The 15934-nt window shown below is 39.0% G+C and overlaps 1 protein-coding gene and 2 pseudogenes across 1 annotated transcript; 2 read left to right on the top strand and 1 right to left on the bottom strand.

The window, feature by feature from the left end:
- The first annotated feature begins 5342 nt into the window (after positions 1-5342).
- Positions 5343-6154, top strand: LOC120190928. The gene is made up of 2 exons (XM_039193943.1): positions 5343-5573; positions 5693-6154. Exons 1-2 carry the CDS (start codon positions 5343-5345, stop codon positions 6152-6154), a joined length of 693 nt encoding a protein of 230 aa, XP_039049874.1.
- A 4233-nt stretch (positions 6155-10387) lies between these two features.
- LOC120190980 lies at positions 10388-13242 on the top strand (annotated as a pseudogene).
- A 621-nt stretch (positions 13243-13863) lies between these two features.
- On the bottom strand, positions 13864-15684 carry LOC120190982 (annotated as a pseudogene).
- Between the last annotated feature and the right edge of the window lie 250 nt (positions 15685-15934).

The following is a 15934-nucleotide window of genomic DNA, read 5'->3' as shown; positions in this document are numbered from 1 at the left end:
CTCTCTCAAGAAAGCAACCAGAGGGTATGAAGAATGAAGACTGGGCTCTTATCGACAGACAAGCCCTCAGAGTTATCCGACTGACGCTATTCCGCAATGTTGCTTTCAACATAGCAAAGGAAAAGACCATGATGAGTCTTATAGCAGTTCTCTCCAATATGTATGAGAAGTCATCGGCCTCAAACAAAGTGCACTTGATGAGGCGATTATTCAATTTGCGGATGGCGGAATGGGCATCAGTGGCTCAACACCTAAATGAGCTCAACACAATCACAACCCAATTGAGTTCCGTGGAAATTGAATTTGATGATGAAGTTCGAGCTTTAATTCTCTTATTATCTCTACCAGACAGTTGGAATGCTACTGCTACAGCAGTTAGCAGCTCGTCAGGAAATAGTAAATTGAAATTTGACGATTTCGGGATATGGTATTGAGAGAAGAAATTTGACGGAGAGAATCGGGTGAAGCATCGACCTTCTCAGCCTTGCACACGGAGTCCAGAGGGAGAACTTTAGAGAGAAATTCAAATCGTGGCAAATCCAAATCCAGAAGAGGAAAATAAAGAACGGGAAAGAAAGATTTTACATGTTATAATTATGCCAAGAAGGGTCACTTTAAAAGAGATTACAGAGTACTGAAGAAATATATCGGTGCACAAGAAGCCAACATGACAGAGGAGACAGGTGATGCCATGATTTTAAGCGTCAACAGTCCGATTGAATCATGGATCTTAGATTCAGGGATCTTTCCACTCCACGAGTCCAGAGGGAGAACTTTAGAGAGAAATTCAAATCGTGGCAAATCCAAATCCAGAAGAGGAAAATAAAGAACGGGAAAGAAAGATTTTACATGTTATAATTATGCCAAGAAGGGTCACTTTAAAAGAGATTACAGAGTACTGAAGAAATATATCGGTGCACAAGAAGCCAACATGACAGAGGAGACAGGTGATGCCATGATTTTAAGCGTCAACAGTCCGATTGAATCATTGATCTTAGATTCAGGGATCTTTCCACTCCACCCCACGCTGAGAAATCATGGAGAACTATGTCAGTGGTGATTTTGGGAAGGTTCATCTAGCTGATGATGAAACCTTGAAGATCGTCGGAAAAGGAGACATCCGATTAAAGCTGCCAAACCAAACCACCTGGACGCTGAAATGAGTGAGAAATATTCCTGGCCTCAAAATAAATTTGATTTCTGTAGGATAACTTGATGGAGAATGATATATCACAACCTTTTCAGGCTGTGAATGGAAGATTACCAAATGAGCACTCGTCATTGCTCGTGGTAAGAAGACTGGTATTCTCTATGTAACCTCAAACTTAGAGAATATCATTGCTGCAGCAGATGCTGATGGAAAATCAAACCTATGACACCAAAGGCTTGGTCATATGAGCGAGAAAGGGATGAAGACACTTTTGTCAAAAGGGAAGCTGCCGGATCTAAAGAATGTAGATGTCGGACTATGCGAGGATTGCATCTTTGGCAAACAAAAGAAAGTTAGCTTTGTAAAGATTGGTAAGACACCCAAGGCTGAAAAGTTAGAGTTGGTTCATACTGATGTATGGGGACCATCTCCAGTTTCATCTCTTGCATGCTCATTATATTATGTCACCTTCATCGATGATTCTACAAGGAAGGTGTGGGTTTATTTTCTGAAGAAGAAATCAGAAGTCTTTGATACATTCAGAAAATGGAAGACCATGGTGGAAAATAAAATTGGTTTGAAAGTCAAGCGGTTAGGTCTGATAATGGAGGAGAGTACAAAAATAGTAGATTCAGAGAATTTTGCGCAAACAATGGGATCAAGATGGAGAGAATATTTCCCATGACACCGTAGCAGAATGGCGTAGCAGAGCACATGAACAGAACTCTGAATGAACGTGCCAGAAGCATGAGAATACGCGTCGGTTTGCCCAAATTGCTATGGGCTGAAGCTATCAACACTACAACTTACCTGATCAATCGTGGGCCCTTAGATCCCTTGGATGGCGGAATATCATAGGAAGTTTGGAGCAAGAAAGAAATAAATCTTTTACACTTAAGAGTGTTTGGTTATATTTCTTATGTATACATAGACTCTGCTGAAAGAAGTAAACTTGATGCTAAGTCCAACAAATGTGCCTTTGTTAGTTATGGCGGTGATGAGTTCGGTTACCGGTTTTGGGATTACGAAAATCGAAAGATCATCAGAAGCAGAGATGACATTTTTAAAGAGAATGTGATGTACAAAGATAGGTCAATTGTAGAATCAAGTAGCTCCAATATCAAAGCTGAAACAAAAGAACTTGTTGAGTTTGAGGAGATTTCTAGAAATGATGTTCATATCAATCCTGAAGCAGTTCAAGAAGAACCACGCACACCAGAACTGAGACGCTCCTCCAGATTTCCCAAACCAACCCAACGATATTCTCCTTCTTTGCACTACTTATTACTGACTGACAATGGTGAACCAGAGTGCTATGATGAAGCAATGCAAGTGGAGGATTCAGTCAAGTGGGAGTCTTCCATGAAAGATAAGATTGACTCGCTTATGTCAAATCAGACATGAAAATTAGCTGAATTACCGCCAGGCAAGAAAGCGCTCCACAACAAGTGGATTTACAGGATCAAAGAAGAGCACGATGGGAGCAAACGCTACAAAGCGAGATTGGTTGTCAAAGGTTTTCAGCAGAAAGAAGGTATTGACTACAATGAAATTTTCTCTCCAGTCGTAAAACTGTCTACAATCAGACTGGTGTTGCAAATTGTAGCTGCAGAGAATTTACATCTTGAGCAGTTAGATGTAAAGACAGTTTTCCTTCATGGTGATTTTGAGGAAGAAATCTATATGAGGTAGCCAGAAGGCTTCATAAAGGCAAGTAAGAAAAACCTAGTATGTAGGTTGAAGAAGAGCTTGTATGGTTTAAAACAAGCTCCTAGACAGTGGTACAAGAAGTTCGATAGTTTCATGAGTAGTAGTGGTTTTACCAGATGCCAAGCAGATCATTATTGCTACATCAAGAGGTTTAACAACAACTCCATTATTTTATTGTTGTATATTGATGACATACTCGTTGCAGGCTCAAACATGCAAGAGATTACAAACTTGAAGCAAAAATTGTCGAAGCAGTTTGCAATGAAAGATCTGGGCACTGCAAAGCAGATTCTAGGGATGAGGATCAAGAGAGACACAAAGTCAGGGACTTTGATGTTATCACAGACTGAGTACATCAACAAAGTACTCTCCAGGTTCAACATGCAAGATGCTAAACCAGTAAGTACACCTTTAGGTGTTCATTTTAGACTCTCCAAAGAACAGTCACCAAAGACGGAGGAAGAACGTGCATACATGGTGAAGATGCCGTATGCCTCAGTAAATGGAAGTCTGATGTATGCCATAGTTTGTACCAGACCAGATATTGCTCATGCAGTGGGAGCTGTTAGCAGGTACATGAATAATCCGGGCAAGGTACACTAGAAAGCAATCAAATGGATCCTCAAATATCTACGAGGTACCACAAATAAAACACTTTGTTTCAAAGGTGGAGATACGATACTGACAGGATATGTAGATGTTGACTTAGCCGGAAATGTCGACATTAGAAGAATCACTACAAGGTATGTCTATACTCTAGGAGGAACTGCAGTGAGTTGGGTTTCTCAACTACAGAAGATAGTTGCTCTCTCCACAACTGAATCAGAATATGTCGCTGTTACGGAAGCCAGGAATGAGATGGTTTGGCTCTAAAGTTTCTTGGAAGAGTTAGGCAAGAAACAAGAAAATAATGTCTTGTATTGCGACAGTCAAAGTGCTATATATTTAGTGAAGAATTCGTCTTTTCATTCCAGAACAAAGCACATACAATTGCGATATCATTTTATCTGGTCTCTTCTGGAAGATGGGATTTTGAAACTTGAAAAGATTAGTGGAACTCAAAATCCGGCAGACATGTTAACAAAGATGGTGACTACAGACAAACTGAAGTTGTGTTCAGCTTCAGTTGGCATGCTAGAGTAACAAGACCAGAAATGTTGTTGCATTGATCAAGGTGTGAAGAAAGATTAAAATCAGTATTCAAGTGGGAGATTGTTGGAGGAAAGAAAAGTTAAAAAAGGGATTGTGTGCCACCGCCTAAATGCTTGGCATTTTCAGCAATTCGGTGCCCCAATTCTTTAATTAAAATGTTTTTGGGTTAATCATATTTTAACCATTGCATACTTTAGGGTATTTACAAGATTAGTCCCTAAGGTTCAACTATAAATAGCCTAACCCATTTAACTTCAAAATCATCCCAAAAATCATTTCTTTCTCCCAATACTAGAGAGCTTTCTTGTGAGTAGTGAGTGTTTTGTAAACACCTGTAAATTTTCTCTCTTAGTAAAAGATCTGCAGCAGTCCGGAGATGTAAGCAAAAATTGGCTGAACTCCGTTATCAATTTCGGGTATTATTTTTCCATATTTTATTTCGTATTCTCACTAATCTGGTTATAGGGAAATTACTCGTACTTGTTTTATTTCCCAACATCTTTTTGATTAGGCTTAATGACTCGAGATCAATGTGCACATCCTGCTGCACCATAATTTTAAACCCTCTTTTTTATCATTAGGATATGGCCAATCCATGAGTTTCCACTATGGCACCAGCGGCCTCACTTATTGGATTAAAGAAAAGTTAAACAGGAAAGGCAAGGAATTTCTAAAAACTTTCACCATAGTTCGTGGGTTTCTTTCGGCGCTCATTAGAGGGGCTAATGACATCTGAGGAATCTGCGATTGCTCTTCCGGCGCTCCGTTCATCTCTTCAAAGATCTTCTTCCTTCACGCCCTCATCATCAATCTGTTCTAAGCTTCGTACGGTCTATTGATGGACTGGCGCAAGCTATTTTCATGCTTCACTGGGACTCAGTTACAGTATTTTCCCCCAAATTCCCTAGATAGGATCCCGACTGTTCATCTGCTGCCGGAAGTATTTGAAGATGGAATTAAAGAATGGGGTCTCTCGCTTGTTGGGCAATTTTTAGGTGATGCTCCTAAATTAGCTGCTCTACATCAGATTATCGACACTCTGTGGAGAAAGCCCTTGCAAGGAGCCAATATGCATATCAGCTATTCATGTAACAACCTTTACCTTTTTTCGTTTAGTTCAGAGCATGCTCGGGACTTGGTATTGGAGAATGACCCTTGGCACATCTTCAACAAACCATTAATCCTTAGGAAATGGGTACCGAACATGGAAAAACTGCAACTTGATTTATCAAGAATTCCTATCTGAGTTCACCTATTTAATGTTCCCCTTGAATTGTTTAACTACGAAGGCCTTAGCTATATTGCTAGTGCCATAGGTTACCCCTTTTCAATGGATTCTATCACCGCCTCTAAGTCTAGGTTAGAGTTTTCAAAAATTTGTGTTGAAGTTGGCCTGTCTGAAGCTATTCCTAAGTTAGTTGATGTTGTTCTTAACAACGGTAAAACAGTCTCGATAGTTGTCGAAGTACCGTGGATGCCTTCTTGCTGCAAATACTGCAATGTGTTTGGACACAGTGTTAAAGGATGTAAGCAAAATCCTATTCCTCAAACCTCAAGAATGGTTTGGAGGAAAAAAATTCTGCCACTACAACCCCACTAGATTTTGAAATTGTTTGCACTGAACATAAACAAAATACAACGTCTGTTGATCCTAAACCTTCTTTGAACATATCTTCTAAGGATTTTAAAGGTGGGAACCATTCTTCCTTAGAGTCATATCATTCTGTTAACGACTCTGATGCTTCGACTGAACCCATTCAACAAGTCTCTACTACGGTTAATGATCAAGAAACTTCTACTGATCCTAATGAAGAAGAGAACTCCATAATTCCATATCAGCTAGGTAATTCTGCTGATACAATTTCTACTCCTACTCTCCTTATTAAAAAGAATAGAGGAAGGCATAATAAAGCTCACGATGTATTAACAGGGTCCAGTAATCGTTTTGAGCTACTAAACACGATTAATGAGACTCTCCCTACCTCAGAGAATCAAGGGAAAAAAGTAAGAGCAGCTACTTCTGGTGTTGCTGTTTTGATTAAAGAACTCAAAATAAAAAAGAAGTCTCATCTTGATAAATCTAAGGGTTCTTCAGTAGGAAGTCAAGGAGGGGAACCGAGTTCCTCATCCCAAGGAAAATGATAATTTCCTTTTAGAATGTAAGAGGATTAAATAATCATCTTAAACAAGGCCAAGTCCTTCAAAGGGCAGCCAAGAGTAATGTGGATATCCTATGTTTGATGGAAACTCGAGTGAAATTAGAGAAATCTTATGAATTATTAGCTACTTCTTTTGAGAATTGGAATGTTCTCACCAATTATGATTTTGCAGTGAATGGCAGAATATGGTTTTTATGGAGGAAAGGATTGGATTTCTCCTTATGTAAAGCTACCGATCAAAGTATCACTGTCAAAGGTCTTTTTAATGGTGCTCCCTTCATTATTACCGTAATATATGGTAGTAATAATGGCATCATTAGAAGACAACTTTGGCAAGAACTTCGACATCTTGAATCAAATTATAGTGACCTTCCTTGTCTCCTGGGAGGTGACTTTAATGTTATCTTGAATAATTATGAAAGTTCTGATCACGAGCTTATGGGTATGATCACTTCCTATGACATGTTAGAATTTCAGCATATTACTCAAGATCTACAGTTACAAGACCATCATTTCTTTGGTCCAACATTCTCGTGGAGTAACAAACAAAGTGACAATTTCCTTGCTCAGAAACTTGACAGAGTTCTCATCAATCCTATATGGTTCGATTATTTTCCTCACTCTTCTGTGGAATTCTTAGCGCCTGTTCCTTCTGATCATTGTATGGCAGTGATTGATCTTCACAAAGAGGCTCATTCAAATAGACCCAAACCATTCAAATTCTTCAACTGTTGGACTCTGCATCCAGATTTTCTTAACATTGTTAGTCAATCATGGAAAATTGCAGTGCAAGGCAACCCAATAAAGTCTTTATTCTTAAAGCTTAAACATCTCAAAGAAAGCCTTAAGCAGCTCAATAAAGACCATTTCAGTGACATCTCGGCTCGAACTAGACTAAAAAGAGAAGAACTTGATAGGCAGTAAATTCTTACCTTAAGAGGTGATGATTCCTTGGAGAAAGAACTCGAGTTACAAAGGGAGCTCAATTATTTAGCAAAAGCAGAGACAATGTTCTTAAAACAAAAAGCTAAAATGCATTGGCTTAAGGAGGGTGATAAATGCACAAAATTCTTTCACTTAGTCATTGCTACTAAGAACAAGAGGCATACTATAAGGGTTCTTGTCAATAATTGGGGGGAAAGACTTGAATCATTTAATGAAATGTCCTCGGAAATAATTGAGTTCTTCAAAAATCTTTTAGGTTCCAAGGATCCAGAAGTAAAAGAATGCTCTCCTGCAATTCTTAAAGGTCTTATGCAACCTATTTCATCACTTGTTGACACTGAAGCTCTTGTCAAGGAAGTTACTAGTGATGAGATTAAAGAGGTCATTTTCAGCCAAGGCAATGACAAGGCTCCCGGACCGGACGGTTTTACTTCTCTCTTTTTCAAGAAAGCTTGGCCAGTGGTTGTTAATGATGTTATTAAGACAATAAAGTACTTCTTTCAAGAATAATTTATTTATCCGGCCTTTAATGCAACCACTATTGTCTTGATTCCAAAGAAGTCGAATCCTAGCATAGTTTTTGACTTCAGAACCATTTCTTGTTGCTCGGTTATTTACAAGACCATTACAAAGATTCTTGTCAATAGAATTACTAACATACTGCCAAGGATTATTGCACCTAATCAATTGGCTTTTGTCAAAGAAAGGAGTATAGTAGTTAATACCCTTCTTGCGCAAGAAATTGTTAAAGGATATGGGAGGAAGTTCATATCACCAAGATGTGCACTGAAAATTGATCTTCAAAAGGCTTTTGACTCCATCAATTGGGACTTTATTTATGCAGTTCTTAAAGCTCTGGATTTTCCTCCAAAATTCATCGATTGGATTGTTTCATGCTATACGGATGTTAGATATTCCATTGGTCTTAATGGAAGCTTGGTTGGTTTTTTTAAGGGCGCAAAAGAAATCAGACAAGGTGATCTGCTTTCCCCTATTTTATTTGTTCTGGTTATGAATGTGCTCTCTAATATTCTCAATAACGCTGCTTCCAGAGGGATTTTTCCCTTCCATCCTAAATGCAAGAAAATTGAACTCACCCACTTGTCATTTGCTGATGACTTATTGATTTTCTGCAAAGGAAACCTTGAGTCTGTTATGGGAGTGATTACTGTCTTGGACTGTTTTTATGAATATTCTGGAAGCTCAACGCATGTAAATATGAGTTTTTCACTATAGGTATTTCGGCTCATAATCTTGAATCTATCATCAACTATACTGGTTTCAAACAAGGAAAGCTATCTGTTAGATACCTCGGGGTACCTCTTGTCACCAGAAAGCTTACCGATAAAGATTGCAAAGCTTTGCTAGACAACATCAAGAGCAGACTTCACCAATGGTCTAGAAAGAATTTGAGCTACGCAGGCAGAGTTGAGCTTATAAAGACAGTTATCTACAATGTTGTGAATTATTGGTGTAGATAGCTGGTTTTACCACAGACCATTATCAAGAAGATTGAGCTATTATGTTCCAGATTTTTCTGGAAAGGTTTGGATATTTCTGCTGTCGGTGCAAGGGTGAGTTGGGTGAAAATTTGTAAACCAAAATCAGAAAGAGGTTTGGGACTAAAGGATATCAAATCATGGAACAACGCCTGCGTAATTTTTATGATTGGAAAATTACTCGTAAGGGAAGGTTCTCTTTGGATAGCGTGGCTTCAATCCTACATAATTAAGCAGCATGATTTCTGGACCATGGAAATACCGCAATCTGCCAGCTGGAGCTTTAAGCGAATGCTGAAGCTCAGAAATGCTGCTCAAACAGTGCGTGTAACAACAGTAAAAAGTACTAAAGAGATTTGGGAAGAAATCCGCCCTAGAGATGCTAAAGTCGCATGGCACAAACTTCTCTGGTATCCTCTACATGTCCCGAAGCATAGCATAATTTCATGGATGATTATTTTGGATCGGCTCCCCACTAAGGACAGAATGCAACGATTTTGTCTTATTACAAACGATCTTTGCATGTTCTGCTCGGAAGCAACGGAAACTAGGAACCACCTCTTTGTCGAATGCTCGAAGACTGCTTCCATTTGGAAATCAATTCTGCAACTTTCTGGTCTGAACAGGAATTTCTTTAATTGGATTATTTTGCTGCAATGGGCAAACTCTTCATGGAAAGGTAAATCACTGTTAACTTGCATTCTGAAGCTGTCATGGAACGCCTTTAATTACACCATTTGGGAAGAACGAAATCGTCGGATATTCAAAGGAACTTCCAGAACTGAAGCTGAAATTATCAAAGCTATTAAGGAGATGGTAGGAACTCTTCTAAGTAATAGAATTTTCAACATATTAGATAACATTAACTTAGCTATTTGTAATCATTGGGATATAGTCTAATTTGTTGTAAATAGTTCCCTTTGCTTGTTTCTTGATTGAACTGTTTTGTTAGCAGCTTGCTGTTATTTTTAGGTAATAAAATCTTGATTTATCAAAAAAAAAAAAAAGTTAAACAGCCAGTAACTTCAATCAACTATCACTTTACGTAGTATCATTGGTTGATTTGGAAGGTGGGATCTACAAGAAAAGATAACATGTTCCAATAATCACATAAATTATCATTGTCGTTGCAGTTTTTTAATAACAAGGAATACGATGAAGGTGGGATTTCGGTGCAGATCTAGAAGATAAGATAGCATGGTGTAATAATCACATAAATTATGGCTGCAGATTCTGTTTTCTGAATTTATAACAAAAGCAACCTCGCATATTATTGAAAAATAAATGATCCCTTAATCGGTACACGTACATGTTGAATCTGAGCATACTTGATTCACGGTTTTTACGGACTAATGTGAAAGCAACAAGCAAATGAAACAACTGGACTGGTGACTGATGACCTTCAGTTATGTCTAATTAAAGTGACTAAAGTTAAAAGGACCTCTGCTTACCTGTAACAAGTGTGACAGTGTGCCTGATTGTTTTAAAATTTTGGAATCTTGTCTTTTACACTGTATTTTAGAACCAAATCTTTGACAAATTCAACCTTCCTTCATTTTAAACAATGAAAATTGCTTTCATGTTAAAAACACAAGTTTCATGGCCACCAAGAATTAAGCAAATTCCTATTTTACAAGCCATCAAAAGACAAGTACGGCTCGGTGTAAGAAATATTAAGATTAGTAGCTATTATTTGCCACTTGATTTCTACACGCATGCCCCAACTTGTAAGTACTGATAGCTTGCAATAAAATTTATTAGATTTGAGGCGTTTAACATTATTATTTTAATCATCAATCATTGAAAGAAGAAATTTCTACCATTACTGAAGGGAGCATTTTTTTCGGGAACCGATTTGGAGTCATACCAATCTCTCCTCATATAGTAGATCCTTGTCCCTTGGTGAGCCATGCATTCAGCAATCGAGAGGAACTGAAATTGCAAACTCGAGCTGTCCTCCTTTCCTAGAGTGAAGAAATGAAGTCATTCAACTTAAAATTAGTAGACATCTTTCTATTTCTGTGTTTCTATTATGCATGCATCTTAGCAGAAGAGAAGATCCAACAAGCCAGAAGGACTTACATAGTCCACATGGACAAGTCCAACATGCCAGAAACTTTCACTCATCACTCCCTCTGGTATGACTCATTCTTAAAATCTGTCTCAGACTCGGCATCCGTGCTTTACCAATATGAAAACGTAGTCCATGGCTACTCGACGATGCTAACAGCTGAGGAAGCTGAATCACTAGGAGAGCAACCTGGAATTCTCTCTGTTTTACCTGAGGTGATATATGAACTGCACACAACTCGAACGCCGGAGTTCCTTGGATTAGGAAAGAGCACGGCTCTCTTCCCCACATCTAATTCAATGCGTGAAGTGGTTGTTGGCATATTGGACACCGGAGTGTGGCCTGAACTTAAAAGTTTCGATGATTCGCAGCTTGGGCCAGTGCCGTCACGCTGGAAAGGCAGGTGCGAGGTGGGGAAAAACTTCAGTGCATCAAGTTGTAACAAGAAACTAATTGGTGCCAGGTTTTTTTCGAAAGGCTATGAAGCTGCGTTCGGGCCTATTGATGAAACGATGGAGTCGAAGTCCCCGAGAGATGATGAGGGACACGGAACTCACACAGCAACTACAGCTGCCGGGTCAGCTGTGCCCTTTGCTAACTTGCTAAGATATGCTTCTGGGACAGCACGTGGGATGGCTTCACAAGCCCGAGTGGCCATCTACAAGGTGTGTTGGCTTGGTGGGTGTTTTGGCTCTGATATTGTAGCAGCCATGGACGCAGCTGTTGCAGATGGAGTGGATGTTTTATCGATGTCTATTGGTGGAGGATTATCATAGTACTATCTTGACACTGTTGCCATTGGAGCATTCACTGCAGCCGCAAATGGAATTTTTGTATCTTGTTCAGCTGGGAACAGTGGACCCACGCCAAGCAGCTTGTCGAATGTTGCACCATGGATAACGACTGTCGGTGCTGGAACGTTGGGCCGTGATTTCCCTGCCTCTATTACTCGGGGAAACAATGACAAATACTCTGGCGTGACACTTTATAACGGAAAGCAGTTATCAAATTCCATGGTGCCACTAGTTTACGGTGGTAACACCAGTAATTCAAAGAGTTTGGTTCCAGAAAAAGTTTCTGGGAAAATTGTGGTATGTGATCGAGGGGGCAATGCGAGGGTGCAAAAGGGTGTTTCTGTGAAGGAAGCTGGTGGTGTAGGGATGATTTTGACAAACACTGACCCTTACGGAGAAGAGCTAGTCACCGACGCACATCTCTTACCTTCAGCAGCTGTTGGCCAGAAGACTGGGGATGCAATCAAGAAATATATAGCTTCTGCTCGTAATCCAACGGCCATAATTGGTCCTGGAACCACAAAGTTAGGAGTTCAACCATCTCCCGTGGTAGCAGCTTTCAGTTCTAGAGGTCCAAACCCAATCACTCCAGCAATACTTAAACCAGACATTATTGCACCAGGAGTCAATATTCTTGCTGGGTGGACTGGCGCAGTTGGTCCGACCGGGTTAGACAGTGACCCAAGGCATGTAAACTTCAACATCATTTCAGGCACATCAATGTCATGTACCCATGTTAGTGGGTTAGCTGCACTTCTCAAGGCTGCTCATCCAGAATGGAGTCCAGCGGCCATTAAATCTGCGCTCATGACCACAGCTTACAAGGCTTATAAAAGTGGTCAAAAGGTCGAAGATGTTGCCACTGGAGGACCAGCAACACCATTTGATTATGGTGCTGGGCATGTGGATCCAGTTGCAGCCCTTGATACTGGCCTTGTCTTTGATGCCACTATCGATGACTATCTAGGTTTTCTTTGCGCCTTGAACTACACACCAAATCAAATTAAGAGCACTGCCCACAGAGACTTCACTTGTCAGAAAAACAAAAAGTATACCCTGGGAGATTTTAACTATCCATCCTTCTCTGTTCCTCTGGACACAGCATCAGGAAGAAGGGGTGTGGCCAGCATCGCAAGCTCCATCAAATATACTAGAACCCTTACTAACGTTGGTGCCCCAGCAACATATAAGGTTTCTTTGTATTCACATACTCAAGCAGTGAAAATGTTGGTTGATCCAGCAACACTTACTTTCGGTGCAAAATACGAGAAAAAGAGCTACACCGTGACATTCACAGCGAGTTCCATGCCATCCGGTACAACCAGCTTTGCCCATCTCGAATGGTCAGAAGGAAAACATATTGTTCGCAGTCCAATAGCTTTCAGTTGGACATAATCACAGCACCAACTGGATTCATGCTACTAATACTGAGATTTCCAAGTGCCCTCATCGCACGAGCCATCTCTCTTACAGTATATGAATCCGTCTCAAACTATATTGTCTTACATCAACTTTCAAAGCAGATGCAACTATAAATGCTCTCCAAGAAAACTAGGGGACAGTAAATTGGGTTTTTAAACAAAATGGTTAGGGCAAGAGGAGGAATAATTGTACAGTGGCCTGCCTATAAAAGGAACTGGCACGTTAATTTAAACTGGATTCCCAGTTATAAGCCTGTTTTACAGATCTTACATCTTGTGTTCTTATAATATCCATGTACATCATTCAGACTATTGAGCAAGATAAAAGATGGTTATTGTTATTATATTTCTTTATTTTCATTACTGTTCCTTTTTCCATTAATTTCACCCGACATACCTACAAGATTTCCCACAAAGACTTACTGCCTCAACAATCTAGCATTTACTGATTGACGAACGATTTCCAGTCTTCCCAACAGCTTTGCATCAAAACCAACAGAGGAAACAACACTTATCAATCACATGCATATAAGATGTGTGGCTTCTATTAATGAGCATTTCAGGGCTTTGCCACACTAAATCAAATGAAACAAAGAAAAATCCAACTAGAAACTGGAGAAAATGGATTTTAATTACGGGAGAGGTAGTTTGAAGAGCATTGTAAACAAATAATCATTCGTTACAATAGCCAAAAGGCCTTTCAGATTGGTTATCTAGATTGGCCATCCATGGGAATAATAACTGACTCATGTCTCTCTCCTTATACATAAACTCATTTTTTTCCTTGTTACTCGAAGAATAGTATGATGATTTCTTTTAAGCAAATTTTAACTCAAATTTGCGTAAGAAAGAGTATTATGATAGAACTTAACAAAAAAAGAACAGACTTCTGACTAAATTTTCTTATTTTCTAGCAACTAAAACTTAACCATACAAAGGAATTTGGAATAGATCCAGCACACACACAATGGACTAGTTCTTGTTCAGTAACCAATTTTCTGAAACATGTTATCTGCACAAAGGGAATCCAGTAACAAAAAGATGGTGGAACATCTTCTATAACCAGTTGGTCATCTTATACAATCCAAAGTTATGAAACATATGGAAGATGATACTGGACTTGGAGTGCTTTAGATAAATCCAAATTTAAGGGAGAAAGTAATTCACATGTAGGGCATATGATCTCATCATGAAGTTTCCTGTATAGACTGACAAACAGGGAGATAATACGTGTCAAGTTGCCAATATTTCTGACTCACACCACGCCAAACTTTTTCACCCAAGCAATCCTTCACATGCAAGGGGATTAATTGTGTCGAGTACCCCAGATTCTCCAGTTCTAGTGAAACTAAACGGCAGTAAACAACATGGAAGAATGTGTTACCTCCACAAAGGCCATTAAAAAACGAGTAGATTCCTCCAGGCTTCAATAACTTTGGAAGATGCCGATGAAAATCTCTCAGGTCTTCGTAATATTCTCCATAGGTGTCAAAGAAAATACCTATAAAGGTTTCACATACAATTCAAGGTGTTATTTAAGTAGGTAGTTCTATATACCACACGCATATATTTCTAAGATTAAAAGGTTACTATTCTACACTAGCTGAGTAGCTGGTAGCACTTCCTTTCTAAAGTTTTTTTAAGGTAAGAACTCAGAGTCTCAGACTATTAGTATTTAATAATCAAACTCAAAAACTTAATCATTTGAATAAATTACACTAACTTGCATCTCCAACTGAATAAAAAGAGAAATATCGTAGCATGAGTAGCATATATGATGATTTATACATGTGCACAGAGATTGAGTGGTGTTCAAATTACCATCATAAGATTCAAGTTGTGAAAGAACATTTTGCCAACGACCAAATATTATTTTCACGTTATCCTTCTTGCCCCAACCAATTTGAAGCATGCGTTCATAGACCTCCCGATGAGATTCAACAATTGTGTGCGTAACCGGACCATACTGTTGAATAGCTGTATCCACAAGACCCATTCCAAACCCAACATTTAGTATGTTACCACTTCCAGTGCAAACAGCTTTAGCATGAGCTTCCATCAAGGGTTTCTCCCAAGCCATCATCACAGCTTTGCTATCAGAGTCCATCAACTTATCCTCACTAAAGTTAACTCTATCTTCCAAGTAATCCCCTTCAGAAACACCGTTCCTTTTTGTTTTCCTTGCAACGGTTCCCAAAATTAATTCGGCCTGAATTCCTGTTCAATTACAGATACTTCTTTGTCAACACATCAAATAGATTCGCAGTTGGAATCTCCCCCGTCCGCCCTTTTGAAACAATAAGTAACCTTTTTGCTCTAATTGGTTTCAATTACTATATTTAATGAATTATTCAACTTCCTAAGCCTTTTTTCATATTGAACTTCAAGTGAAGAGTTAAACAAAGTAACGGATTACCAGCACTGAGAAGGACTTCAAAGGCTTCCCGGTGACCGGCGTCAATTGCAAAGACACCGGCGGATTGGTTAGATGGAGAAAGAGCGTTCCAGGGAGCGCCAGCCTCAATGAGAGAGCTTTGACTGCATCGGTATGCCCGAGCTTGGCGGCGTGCATAAGCGGTGTGAGTCCATCCCTGTTGAAGGAGGAGACATCGGCTCCTGATTCTATCAAAGATTTCGCTTTGGCAACGTCTCCATTTCTTGCAGCTTCGCAGAGTTGCTCTCCTTCTCTATCCATGTCTACGCGTACTACAACTGGTTCCGTAGAGAGGAAATGTGAAGTAAAACCCTGCTAAGCAAAGTGACAGGGATCAAATTCCTTTGTTCATTTAATGAAGGATTTTAATCATTCGACAAATATATTCTTGATATATATGTTCAACCTTAATACTTTAAAAAATAATAATTAATTTTTTAATTACCAAAATCATCTGATTTGTACTTCTTGAATTATTTGAATAATGTTAAATTTTAATTTTTTTAAAATAGAATTAAAAAGAATTATTTGTATAACAGATATTTACAATATTTTATTTTAATTGATTTAATAATAAATTAAATATTAATAATTATGTT

The sequence above is a fragment of the Hibiscus syriacus genome, unplaced genomic scaffold, assembly GCF_006381635.1.
Source record: "Hibiscus syriacus cultivar Baekdansim isolate YM2019G1 unplaced genomic scaffold, ASM638163v2 tig00116964_pilon, whole genome shotgun sequence".
Lineage (NCBI taxonomy): Eukaryota > Viridiplantae > Streptophyta > Magnoliopsida > Malvales > Malvaceae > Hibiscus > Hibiscus syriacus.
This window is presented reverse-complemented; position numbering and strand designations above follow the sequence as displayed.